At 50.7% G+C, this 12,689-nt stretch overlaps 2 protein-coding genes across 5 annotated transcripts in view; one reads left to right on the top strand and one right to left on the bottom strand.

Moving 5' to 3' along the window:
- Positions 1-7,795, top strand: part of GBA2 (glucosylceramidase beta 2) — a 12,464-nt gene extending 4,669 nt beyond the window's left edge. For 2 of the 3 annotated variants that reach the window (XM_049626083.1, XM_049626094.1), the window contains exons 3-18: positions 442-533; positions 829-944; positions 3,041-3,259; positions 3,534-3,773; positions 4,006-4,108; positions 4,271-4,424; positions 4,516-4,641; positions 4,841-5,013; positions 5,251-5,355; positions 5,566-5,673; positions 5,776-5,927; positions 6,053-6,159; positions 6,307-6,449; positions 6,528-6,643; positions 6,743-6,934; positions 7,213-7,795. In XM_049626083.1, the coding sequence (XP_049482040.1) occupies positions 442-533; positions 829-944; positions 3,041-3,259; positions 3,534-3,773; positions 4,006-4,108; positions 4,271-4,424; positions 4,516-4,641; positions 4,841-5,013; positions 5,251-5,355; positions 5,566-5,673; positions 5,776-5,927; positions 6,053-6,159; positions 6,307-6,449; positions 6,528-6,643; positions 6,743-6,934; positions 7,213-7,485 (2,419 nt within the window). In that variant the 3' untranslated portion in view covers positions 7,486-7,795. The remainder of the gene's footprint in view (positions 1-441; positions 534-828; positions 945-3,040; positions 3,260-3,533; positions 3,774-4,005; positions 4,109-4,270; positions 4,425-4,515; positions 4,642-4,840; positions 5,014-5,250; positions 5,356-5,565; positions 5,674-5,775; positions 5,928-6,052; positions 6,160-6,306; positions 6,450-6,527; positions 6,644-6,742; positions 6,935-7,212) is intronic. The other variant, XM_049626089.1, reaches the window with a different exon arrangement.
- On the bottom strand, positions 7,694-12,651 carry CREB3 (cAMP responsive element binding protein 3). Of its 2 annotated transcripts, XM_049626114.1 has the most exons (10): positions 12,511-12,651; positions 12,271-12,372; positions 12,008-12,155; positions 11,864-11,931; positions 11,678-11,767; positions 9,653-9,759; positions 9,475-9,543; positions 8,520-8,604; positions 8,338-8,422; positions 7,694-8,259 (listed from the first exon to the last, which is right to left on the bottom strand). In XM_049626114.1, the coding sequence occupies exons 1-10, from the start codon at positions 12,556-12,558 to the stop codon at positions 7,943-7,945; spliced, it is 1,119 nt and encodes a 372-aa protein (XP_049482071.1). In that variant the 5' UTR covers positions 12,559-12,651; the 3' UTR covers positions 7,694-7,942. The 2 variants fall into 2 exon arrangements, with proteins under 2 accessions (XP_049482071.1, XP_049482076.1); XM_049626119.1 differs by lacking the exon at positions 9,475-9,543.
- Between the last annotated feature and the right edge of the window lie 38 nt (positions 12,652-12,689).

Here is a 12,689-nt window from a genome sequence, read left to right as displayed (position 1 = left end):
AAGAAGAAGAAGAAGAAGAAGAAGAAGAAGAAGAAGAAGAAGAAGAAGAAGAAGAAAGTTATCCCAACAGACTGTTCCCATGGTGGGTGGGGGGGTGTAGTCAGGGAAACAAAACCGGCCCTCTCAGCACCTCAGGCAAAGCTCCTGAACTAAAGCCAAGCAGTGGTAGTGGAGTTACAGGTGAGGCATGGTCAGAAGCTCCTGAGAATAAAGAGGAGAAACAAAGATAGTCCCATCCTGTAAGCTGGGGTGACTGAGAAGAGTAGGGGACCTTGAACTGTAGAGAAGTGGAAAGGAAGAGAGATTTGGAAGTGAAGGGAACGGTCCTTGGCAGCCATGTAACGGGAAGTTACAACTGGGTGACCAGAGAGAGGCAGGGGATTGCAGCCCAGGAGATACCGCCCACTGCCTCTTCCACTCACACTGCCTCTTGCTCCTCAGGTATTTGCAGTGGTGGTACCGGAAGACCCAGGTGGAGAAGAAAACACCTTTCATTGACCTCATCAATTGTGTACCCCTGAGACAGATCTATGGTGAGTCTACCTCTGCTCTGCACAGAGAGGGCCCAGCCTCTGGGTCTACTGCAGAGCTAGGCAAGAGGCGTCCAGTTTTTGCAAGTTGCACAGCCCCTTTCCCTGGGGTTTTTTTTTCCTCCAGCTTTACTGAGCTATACTTGACATAAAACACTGTGTAAGTTTAAAGCATACAGTGTGTTGATCTGATATCCCCAGGGTTTTTAGAGGAACTCATCTTTATAGTCTAGAAAGTGAGGAATGGGCTTCTTTTCCTCTCCCCATGTCCCACTAACCATCCTGATTCTATCTCTAGGTTGTCCTTTGGGTGGCATCGGGGGAGGCACTATCACTCGAGGTTGGAGAGGCCAGTTCTGTCGTTGGCAGCTCAATCCTGGAATGTACCAGCACCAGACAGTCATTGCTGACCAAGTAAGAACCAGCAGGTGAAGGAGAGTCCAGGACAGTACCCCAGACCAGGAAAAGCCTCTTGGCCAGTGTAGGATGTAGAAATTAGATGTGCACATGATTCAGTCCAATAAGTATTTTCACGATGCTTCCCATGTGCCCACCCTTGTGCTAGGATATACTAGGAATGAGATACTCCCAGAGCACATGTTTCTTAAAAGAGTAAACAGCCCCAGCACCTTCATGCCCTCTATTTCTCTAGTAAATGGCTCCTACCTACTTTGCTGCCCCAGCTCCACTAGCTCAGCCAGTCCCCAGCCAGGGGGAGCAGGGAATTTCCAGATCCCTTAACCTGGTTAAAAGAACATTCAGTAGTACCAGAAGGGAAAACAAACCCAAAAGTGTATAAATGCACGGGGAAAAAAGATGTGTAGGGTACCTACTCTTCACCCTGATTGGCTAGCCTTCAGCTAGAGGTCAGCTCCTCTGCTGGTGATCACTCCTCTGGTGGTCTCCCTGGCTGAGGGCCTGGGAAGTCCCTCCTATCTCAGGCATAGATCTCCTTTTTTCCCTTTTCTGAAGCTTCATTTCTTTTCCCTCTGTTCCTTCATCACATCTGGACCTTCAGTTGCCAGAGGCATCTAGTCTACCTTTCATCATCTCTCTCCAGCAACCTTATATGTGCAGTTGTCCACCACATTCCCATTTCCTGTCTGAGGGATGCTTCCAGCTTTCAGCTCATCTTCAAAGAAAAAATGACTAGCAGACCTTGAGTCCAATTAATGACAATGCCCTTCCTAGTTCAGGTTTACCAACCCTACCCAATGCCCCAAGCTTCCTCTCTGGCTCATCCATTAGGTATCCTGAGGGGAAGTGCCTTCCGGAATCGTGACTCGAGTTAAAGTAATTATTGCATGCTTAACATGTACTAGAGATTGTGCTATGCATTTTGTATGGTATTTAATATTTAAAGACAGTCCTACAAGGTAAGAACCATTATTACACCCATTTTATAGATAAGGAAACTGAGATCCAAAGAGATTTAGTAACATGCCCAAGGTCACATGGTTGGTAAATGGAAGCTCTGGGATCCAGAACCAGCTCTCGCTGTGGTTCAAAGCCCATAGTCTTAGCCACTTCCAACAACATAAATTATTGTATACATACATTAAAATTTGTCAGGCATACTTTGAAGCAAGGGAAGAGAGATTAACCCCTTATAGCCCATATACTCCAAAAGCTTAAATTTTTTTAGGGCAATAGGACTTTGAGAAAATGGAGACTGTGAGACCACCTAAGAACCAAAATAAGAGGGATAGATAGTACGCTGAGAAAAAAGGGACATTGCTCTAGACTTTCCTCATGCTCTCCCTACACGTGCCAACTCTGCCTGTCTCTGATGTGGAGTCATAATTGGAGAGGGGGACCTCAGTGACCTGGAGAGGGCCCTGCCTTCAAAGAACCCACAGAGCAGTCAGGGAGTCAGAATGTAAACAAAACCATTATAACATGCTAAACTAGAGGGGTAGAGGGACACACAGGAGAATGACTCACTGCTTGCGGAGAGGAGATGGCATTTGACCTAGGCCTTGAAGGATGAGAGGTTTCACCAGATGGAGAATGAGCAGGAGCCAAGGCATGGAGGAGGAAATGTAGTTAGTGTGTTCAAGAAACAGTGAGTATTCAATATGACCAGAATATAAGTGCTTGAACAGTAATGAGTCTGATAGGCAGGGAGAGGCCAGATCAAGAAGGGCCCTCAAAGCCAGGAAGAAGAATTTAGACTTTAGCCTGAGGGCCATGGGGAGTCACTGAAATATAAGCACAGACTAACATGTCTGGATTTGCCTGTAAGAAAGATCCTCTGATACCAGATGGCAAGAGGCAGAGCATAAAAGCAGAAATGGTGAGGGTGCTAAGACCACCATAGTAAGAAGGGAGAGGAAGCCTGGGAGAAGAGAGGAGGCAGGACTTGGTGGTGACTCACCACTGGGGGAGAGGTCTGGGGGATGAGTGAGGCTGTGGTGCAATAATAACCACTGCAGGCTCTGAAAGGGGACGGGAGACTAGTTTGAGGTGCCTGTGGTTACCCCATCCAGCCTATCTGCCTTTTGGTTTAGTTCACAGTGTGCTTGCGTCGGGAAGGGACGACTGTGTACCAGCAAGTCCTGTCTGTGGAGCGCCCAAGTGTCCTACGCAGCTGGAACTGGGGCCTGTGTGGGTACTTTGCATTCTACCACGCCCTCTATCCCCGAGCCTGGACTGTCTATCAGCTTCCTGGTCAGAATGTCACCCTTACCTGTCGCCAGATCACACCCATCTTGCCCCATGACTACCAGGTGAGGCTCCCACTATGTTTCCTCCATTGCCCTCCCTTCCCTGAGATCTGTCTCTGCTGGAAATTCCATGATCTGTGAAAGACATCATGCCGGTTTTCCAGGATCTCCGCTCAGTTGGTAAGACAGCCTGCTGGAAATCTGGGGAGATGCAAGTGGAAACAAAAGAGAGTCTACTGGGGGCAGGGAGTAATATTTGAGCCAGGTCCTTGGTACGGAGGAGTGGGGCCAGGAGGCGCTACACTGGGACCATCTGAGTCTGATCTTTTGCTCCCAGGACAGCAGCCTGCCTGTAGGAGTCTTTGTGTGGGATGTGGAAAATGAAGGGGATGAAGCCCTGGACGTGTCCATCATGTTCTCCATGCGGAATGGACTGGGGGGTGGAGATGATGCCCCAGGGGGATTGTGGAATGAGCCCTTCTATCTGGAGCGTGATGGGGAGACTGTACAGGGGCTGCTGCTGCATCATCCAACCCTTCCAAACCCCTACACGATGGCTGTGGCTGCACGACTCACGGTATGGAAGAGCCCGCCCTAGACCTTAGTCCGCAAACCCCTACCCTCAGCCTGGCCCCTGAGCCCATCCCATCCCGCCAGGGTCTCTTCATTTCCTCATTTCCTGAATCCCATCCTCACTACAGCCTGTAAGCCTCTGGAACTTGGAGGTGGGAATTATAATGGGAACTGGAGAGTTAGTCCAAAGCCAGCATACTTGTGGAGCTTCCCCTCAGTCTTTGGCCCCCTAACAGGTGGATACCACGGTAACCCACATCACAGCCTTTGACCCTGACAGCACTGGGCAGCAGGTGTGGCAAGACCTACTTCAAGATGGACAGCTGGACTCCCCTGCTGGTGACGGGGGCGGGGTTTGATAGGGAGGTGGTGGGAAGAGAGGTTGTCCCTGTCTTGGGAGGAGGGGTGAGAGCCCTGGTCATGAATAGGCCTTATTCCCATATTAGGGACCCTTGGGGCTGAAGAGGATGCCTATGCCAATTTCTCTTGTGCTTCCCTCAGGCCGAAGCACCCCCTCACAGAAAGGAGTAGGCATTGCTGGGGCTGTGTGTGTTACGGGCAAGCTGCCACCTCGAGGCCAGTGCCGCCTGGAGTTCTCGCTGGCTTGGGATATGCCCAGAATCATGTTTGGAGCTAAGGGCCAGGTCTACTACAGGTGAAGGGATCAAAAGAATTCAGGGATCCGAGGTGCTGGAGCTCTGACCTGGAGCCCGAGTTCTCATTCCTTCCCTTTCTTTCCATCCCAGACGGTACACAAGGTTCTTTGGCCGCGATGGTAATGCAGCTCCCACCCTCAGCCACTATGCATTGTGCCGATACACAGACTGGGAAGAGAAGATCTCAGCTTGGCAGAGCCCGGTATTGGACGACAGGTGTGAATGGGGCCTCTCTTACCCTTCTCCTGGGCACTCACACTCCAAATGGGACTCCTTGGTTCAATCTCCACCCACCACAGTCAGCAGAGTTGGGCTGGGATTCACTTGGTGCCCCCCCACTCTGCAGAACTCCAAAATCCTTCCCTTCCTTGGAGGTCCACATTCATTAGAGCATTCCCTCCTCCTGACTCCCCAGATCCTTGCCTGCCTGGTACAAATCTGCGCTGTTCAATGAACTATACTTCCTGGCTGATGGAGGCACAGTATGGCTGGAGGTTCCTGAAGACTCCTTACCAGAGGAGCTGGTGGGAAGCATGTGTCAGCTCCGCCCCATCCTCCAGGAGTATGGTCGATTTGGCTACCTTGAAGGTACAGGCTGGTGGTGGACTGCAGTACAGCAGGCCGAATCCATGGGGCCAGTTAGTGCCCTGCCAGAAGGCAGGATGGTGGGTTTTGCCTCCCCCAGGGGATTGGTTGGAATGAGGGGGTTAAGTGGCGGGTGTGGAGTATGACAGTGCCCCATCCCCAGCTCACGGACAAGCTAGGGAGGGGACTTGGAAGGGAAGCAGGACTTCTGGAGACAGTGTGTCTCCCTCCTTCCTCCAGGCCAGGAATATCGCATGTACAACACATATGATGTCCACTTTTATGCTTCATTCGCCCTCGTCATGCTCTGGCCCAAACTCGAGCTCAGCCTGCAGTATGACATGGGTATGGGTCCCTTTTGTTCCCCTTCTGCCCTTTTAGCCCCCCACACCCGTGAATCTTTTTGGTCCCTGAGATTGTCTCCTTCCTCCTCTCTACCCAACATGTCCGCGTCCTGCTTACTGGTTCCCCTCTAGGGTCACAAACAGTTCTGTGCCCCACCTCAAGTCTGCCCATTCACTACCCCCGCCCCCAATTGTATGTCTGCTCCGCCAGCTCTGGCCACGCTCAGGGAGGACCTGACACGGCGACAATACCTGATGAGTGGGGTAATGGCACCTGTGAAAAGGAGGAACGTCATCCCCCATGATATTGGAGACCCAGGTAAAAATTCCTCCAGCCCAGAGTTTGCTTCCCTCCCTCAACTTTTGTACCCTCTACCCAACCCACCAATGCAAATCAGTCAGGTTTCCTCCCCTCCCACAGATGACGAGCCATGGCTCCGGGTCAATGCATATGTGGTCCACGATACCGCTGACTGGAAGGACCTAAACCTGAAGTTTGTGCTGCAGGTTTACCGAGACTATTACCTGACGGGTGACCAGGGCTTCCTGAGAGACATGTGGCCTGTATGTCTGGTAAGACATGCATGGGCAGTGGCCAGTGTGCCAAGGGCATGACTGGTGTTTGGGGAGAACCCAGCTGGCTATTGTGTCGCTCCTTAGTATCCATCTAGGTCTTCAGTATCTTGGTCCCTCTCTAGGCCGTGATGGAGTCTGAAATGAAGTTTGACAAGGACCAAGATGGACTCATTGAGAATGGAGGCTATGCAGACCAGACCTATGATGGATGGGTCACCACAGGCCCCAGGTTGGAGAGTAGGGACTTCTAGGGTACCTGAGGTGGGGAACTGGGCACCAAAGAATTGTGGGCTCAAGGAAGAATGACTCGTTGCTTGTTATGCATGGGAGTGGCTGGAGCTGCCAGTCTGACCTCCAAATCCGTGTCCCTGATCAGTGCTTACTGTGGAGGACTGTGGCTGGCAGCTGTGGCTGTGATGGTTCAGATGGCTGTCCTATGTGGGGCACAGGATGTCCAGGATAAGTTTTCTTCCATCCTTAGACGAGGTCAAGAAGCCTATGAGAGACTACTATGGAATGGTGAGTTGGATGAGCCTAAGGAGACCTAAGGCAGCTATGGGGACACAAGGAGCCTTATTTTGTCTTCCTGTATTCCAGGCCGCTATTACAACTATGATTGCAGCCCTCCACCTCAGTCCTGTAGCATCATGTCTGACCAGTGTGCTGGCCAGTGGTTCCTGAGGGCCAGTGGTCTAGGAGAAGGAGACACTGAGGTGAGAAAGACTAGGAAGAGGAGCCAGAGAGAAAGTTGTTTTTTTTCTGGAGGTGGGAAGCAAATTTAAGGAAGCGTGTCTCTGCCTTTACCCCTCTAGGTATTTCCTACCCCTCACGTGGTCTGTGCTCTCCAAACCATCTTCGAGTTCAATGTCCGGGCCTTTGCAGGAGGAGCCATGGGGGCTGTGAATGGGATGCAGCCCCATGGTGTTCCTGACAGATCCAGTGTCCAGTCTGATGAAGTCTGGGTGGGTGTGGTCTATGGGTTGGCAGCCACCATGATCCAGGAGGTAATACACTCCCTTTCCATCTCTCTACCATCTGTACCTTGGGCTGGCAAACTTGATCAGCCATCAGACCTCTGTAGGGCCTGACCCATCTGGAAGACCTCTCCCTTTTCCCTGGCATGCCTTCCATATCCTGCCTTAGTCTTCTGCCTACGGATCACGTTTGTTTCTACCACAAGCTGGAAACTCCCTGAGGGGAGAGACCCTACTGTCTCCATCTGTCCAGCTGAAGTGGCTACTCAGGGATTGCCAAGTAATGTGACTGACATCTCTTCCTACAGGGCCTGACTTGGGAAGGTTTCCAGACAGCTGAAGGCTGCTACCGAACTGTGTGGGAGCGCCTGGGCCTGGCCTTCCAGACCCCTGAAGCATACTGCCAGCAGCGGGTATTCCGCTCACTGGCCTACATGCGGCCGCTGAGCATCTGGGCCATGCAGCTGGCCCTGCAGCAGCAGCAGCATAAAAAGGCCTCCAGGCCGATAGCCGAACAGGGCACAGGACTAAGCACAGGGCCTAAACTTGGACCAAAGGAAGCCATGGCAAACCCAAAGTGAACTCTCTGAACTGTCGGAGAGAGGCTCTAACAGCCCAGCCTCCAGCCTGGCCTTTCCTCTTCACCCCTCACCCCACCAATCTCCTGCAGCCCTGAGCCACCAAGACAATCATGACCCTACCCTCCTCCCTACCCAATCGCGCCAGTAAAGAGGGGTTGAGGGTGACCCAGGAGTCAGAATCACTTATTTATTTCTTCCCTCACCCAATCCCCTCACTGCATGAAATGATTGAGGAGGTTAGTTGACTCCCCCAGGCCCATTCATGGGGTGGCAGACATACATGGGTACAAATAAAAGACCCAGAAAGCCAGTGAAGTGTGATGTGTTTGAACTCCCAGCCTTCCTGACAGGACACGGGGGCTCAGGCTAGCCCTCTCCCATTCCTTTCATTTGGACACAGACTAGGAACTCTGGGCTCTGGCTTAGCTCCCCCCCCACCCCCCCCATATCCTCACATCTAGCCTGAATATCTGCCCTGTAAGATAACAGATGTAGGGCTGTGAGTAGGGAGCCATCCCCCTTCTCTTGTGAAGTTTGCGGGCAGGGGAAGGACTGGACCTGAGCAGGGGGACTTTGGGGAGGGGACAGGAAGTGGCAATGTCAAGGCAGACTTGGCACCAGGAGCCTGAGGCATCTGTCTCAGCAGACAGCAAGAGTTGCCGAGAGCCTGGAGCTCCTGGTCTGAGCTGTCCTTTGGTACCTCTGACTGCAGGGCAGGCAGCTCCAGCTGGTGAGGGTCCTCGCTGGAGAGGGCACGAAGCTGGCGGGACAACACTAAGGAAACAAAGACTCTTCAAGGGCAGGCCAGGCTTTCCCCCAGCCCTTCTTTAATGGCATCCTCAAGCCTCTCACCTCCATGCTCAGCTGGCAGGCTCCCCCTTGTGTCAGAGGAGTACATAGCAGGTAGGACGAGGAGACAGAAGGAAAAAAGTAGGACCTGGAGAACAGGAAAAAGAAAATGAAGAAGAGCTCTAGGTTGTACCCCTATGGCTGCTGCCTGAGAAAAGAATCTCTCCTGCCGTCACCATCCTCACCAAGACACAGGTGCTGCTGCTGCTGGTTTTGTTGGATATCTGAATCACCATGGCCTGGAGTCTCTTCAGCTGGTCCAGAAGGGACCTAGAAGGAGGGCGGGTGGGGGGGGAGACCATGAGCAGCCCCTGGCTGGGCACCCTGAGATACAATGAAACCCTCCTTGTTAAGTCCACTCCTCCATCTGCACCAAATTGTCCCTTTTGCTTTTTGTCCTATTTTGCAAATGACCTCTTCCTCTCTGTGGACAAAATGCCTGAAATTCCTCATTAAATAACACCTTTCTGGGGCACCTAGGTGGCTCGTTTGGGTGTCCAGCTCTTGGTTTCGGCTCAGGTCATGATACCAGGGTGTGGGATCAAGTCCCATGTTAGGCTCCGTACTGAGCATGGAGCCTGCTTAAGATTCTCTCCCTCTGCCCCTCTCCCCCACTCACACTCTCTCTTTAAAAAAAAAAAAAAAAAAAAAAAGAACATTTTGATTTTGGACAAAAAATAAGCCCCTTTCCGTCCTGCCCAGACTTAAACTCCTTTGCAGATACATTCAGTGGTTCTACACTGCCTGATCAGCTATGCACATAATCCTCACCAGGCATTCTATGTTCTCTACCTTCTGGCTCAACTTCCCTATGTTAAGGTTCCAGCCAGACTGAACTATGCTGTGTTCTTTCTGCCTAGAATGCCCCCTATCGCCACCCCAGAATCTTACCTACTATCAAATGTGATCTGTCCCACAGGGTCTTTCTTACTCCTTCCTCTCTCTTTTTGGATACTTATCCTTAGTTACTTGTGAATTTGTTCCCTGTTACTATGAGCTGCTTGGAATCATCCACTTAAGGGCAAGCACCAGACCTTGCATGTGGGCGCTGCCTAGTGAGAAATCCAGTGTGGAGCAAGGGAAAGAGTACAACGGCATAAAACGGGAGGAAGAAGGAACTGATGTTAGAGAGTTGCTTACGAATTCTGTTCCTCCAGGAGCTGTACTTTGTTCTGTAGCTCCAGATTCTGGGCTGTATATTTCAAGACTCTGAGGGAATAACAGGATATGAGGACATGGCCTGTATCCCCCCATCTTTGAACCCCAACACTTCCAACTACCTCTGTTCCCACCCCTTGGATCCCTCTCCCTTTTGTACCTGCTTTCTAAGCCTCCCATATACAGCCGCTTCTTCCTGCGGCTCTCTTGAGCAGACTTTTTGTTTCTAATCTTCCTCCGCACTCGTGTCAAAATTTGTTCCTCCATCTAAGAGAAGACAGGGAAAAGAGATCTCATCAGAGGAACATTGGACCAAAGAGTTGGAAGGCAACTAAGTTCAGTCTTTTCAATGCAGGAATCCCTTCTACAGCTTCCCTGACCAACAGGCACTTGGCTTCTGTCTGAATGCCTCTGAAGACCCAGGGTTAATGCCCTCACAAGCCAGACCATTTTTAACAATTAATTAAAAAAAAGATCTTCCTTATACTAAGCCAACATCTGTCTCTATAGTTTCTATCAACTGGACTTACCTAGGATCTACCTCCGAGACCAGAGAGAATGAACGGTCTTTAACTGTTTTAAGGCATTTACTGTTTCTTCAGAGTTAAAAAAAAAATCTGGGCAAAATTTAACTCATCATCTTCCCTCAGGATGGACTGCATCTTCTTAATATATGTCAAACATAGGTTCAAAACTAGACACTAAAACGTGCTCTGGGGGTATAAAGGAGAGCAAGATGGTCACTGCCCTTCTAGAGGCAACACCTCCATTGATAGAGCCTTCAAACCCCACTCACTTTCTTAGTCATCTCAACTCTTCTTGTACTTTTAAGAAATTAAAATTCTCAGGGAAGCTGGGTGGCTCCATCAGGTCATGATCTCACAGTTTGTGAGTCAGAGCTCCGAAACGGGCTCTGCACTGACAGCATGGAGCCTACTTGGGATTTTCTTTCTCCCTTTCTCTCTTCCCCTCCCCCACAAAAAATAAATTAAAAAACAATTTTTTTAAGAAATTAAAACCCAACCTTTCTATCAATGAATGTTGATTTCACAACAGTACTATGGTACTGTGCTTATAAAGTTGACCCTCATCACTTAAAACTTAAAACTTGGGATTTTACAATTATTCTCACTATACTACTTCATCCAGCCTTGAGGAATTCTGGATGAATTCTAAAACTTAATTCTGCCATTCAGCTATCAGTGGGTTACCCTGAAGCCAGTGAAATCTAAGTGTCAGGGCCCCTTGCTTGTACAGTCCTTTCCAGGTCCCTATACTAATGTTGCACTGATGGTTTTGAATTCTTCTCTGTTAAAGAGAACACCAAGGGGCAGCTGGGTGGCTCCCTCAGTTAAGCATCTGGTTTAGGCTCAGGTCACGATCTCATGGTTTAGGAGTTAGAGCCCCATGTCGGGCTCTCTGCTGTCAGCACAGAGCCTGCTTCAGATCCTCTGTCACCCCCTTTCTCTGCCCCTCCCCTGCTGGTTTTTTCTCTCTCAAAACAAATAAACATTTAAAAAAGCGGGGGGGGGGGGTCGCCTGGGTGGCTCAGTTGGTTAAATGGTGCAGGTCATGATCTTGTGGGCTCTGTGCTAACAGCTGGGAGCCAGAAGCCTGCTTGGGATTCTGCGTCTCCCTCTCTCTCTCTGCCCCTCCCCCACACACTCAAGCAAGCACGCGCTCTCTCTCTCTCTCTCTCTCTCTCTCTCTCTCTCTCAAAAATAAACTTTGAAAAACTTTAATAAAAAGAGGGGCACCTGGGTGGCTCAGTCAGTTGGATGTCTGACTTCAAGGTCATGATCTCGCGGTTCATGAGTTCAAGCCCCGCATCGCGTTCTGTGCTGACAGCTCAGAGCCTGGAGCCTGCTTCAGATTCTGTGTCTCCCTCTCTCTCTCTGCCCCTCCCCTGCTCATACCCTGTCTCTCTCTCAAAAAGATGAACGTTAAAAAAATATTTTAACTTAAAAAATTTTTAAAAAGAGAACACCAAAATTTGTGAAAGCCTCACAAAACCAGGATGTGGCTCTGCATCCACCATATTAACTACAGGCTCCAGCTTCCTATTAGCAACAAATTTGCTAAATTTTCTAATCTCAGTCCTTCCTGATATAAAATTAACAGAACCAGCCTACTTAGGACTCACAACCCCCACCTCCAGCCTTCACTCCACCAATGGGAGTCTTACCTTAGTAAGAGGAAGTGTCCCAGGCAGAGTAAGCCCCTCCTTCTCCAACAGCCTCTTCTCCTCATCTGTCAGTATCAGCCTAGCAATCCCCTGGGGTTACCAGGAGGTGGGTAGCAGAGTTGCAAGGGGGTGTCAGAAAGGAATGTGCAATGTGGGCATAATCCCGCGGTAAATCAAGTCAAGTACCTGTTCCGCCGGCTCCTCCACATGGAGTGGAGTCGTCTGGGCCCCCTCTTTTCCATACTTCCCACCATCTGCAAAAGGGAAAATATAAAAAGCCAGGCCTACGAATCCTCCCCTCCCCCTAAACTTCATTTATTTCAGACTCACCTACATCTATAGAGACATGTTGCTGTGGGAGAGAGTAGGTGTGATCATGGTGGACAAGACAGGAATCAGAGGAGCTGAAAACGTTCAACGACGTTGGGGGACTCAGCAGGGAGATCAGGAAATCCTCTACCTCCCATTCATTCAGTGTCTGCACAGGGTTCAAAGGAACAAGCCTTGACCTATCACTACCTCCTGCCTCATTGACGTCCTCCCCGCAACCTCCCGCCCGCCCCGCGCCAACCCGACTCACAGCTCCCACCCACCTCGGAAAGCGGCTGCTCTGCCCCCAAATCTCCGCTTTCTTCTAGCAGGAAGTCCAGCAGCTCCTGGTCACCCAAGTCCAATGCCAGCTCCATACCGGGTATCTACGGGAAGGATGGACAAAAACACAAAAGCTCACCCCTCCACCTGTCCACAACTCCGGACCCGTCGCTGTCAAACCACACCAGCCCCCAAGACTCGATTCTCCGCAACTTCCAACACAACGGAAGTGACGTGCCTACCCCTGAGGCATTCGGGATTTGGAGTTTCCTTTGACGCGGAAATGGCATAGAAGCTGCGCACCACGTCCCGGGAGCTATGCAAATAGAGGGGACGTCCCTGCTGCCTCCTCACCCCCTCGGGGCGGGCATTCTGGGGAACCGGCTCCGCCCTGACCCCCGGCCGAAAAAAGGAAGGGTTA

The sequence above is a fragment of the Panthera uncia genome, chromosome D4 (genome assembly GCF_023721935.1).
Source record: "Panthera uncia isolate 11264 chromosome D4, Puncia_PCG_1.0, whole genome shotgun sequence".
In the NCBI taxonomy this organism is placed as follows: Eukaryota; Metazoa; Chordata; class Mammalia; order Carnivora; family Felidae; genus Panthera; species Panthera uncia.
This window is presented reverse-complemented; position numbering and strand designations above follow the sequence as displayed.

Bases quoted from the DNA above. Each gene is read 5' to 3' on its own strand.
- CREB3 (XM_049626114.1), bottom strand. From the start codon at position 12,558: ATGCCATTTCCGCGTCAAAGGAAACTCCAAATCCCGAATGCCTCAGGG. The intron at 12,373-12,510 runs GTAGGCACGTCA...TCCTTCCCGTAG, and splicing joins AAATCCCGAATGCCTCAGGG to ATACCCGGTATGGAGCTGGC. The intron at 9,760-11,677 runs GTAAGACTCCCA...GTCTTCTCTTAG, and splicing joins GGACACTTCCTCTTACTAAG to ATGGAGGAACAAATTTTGAC.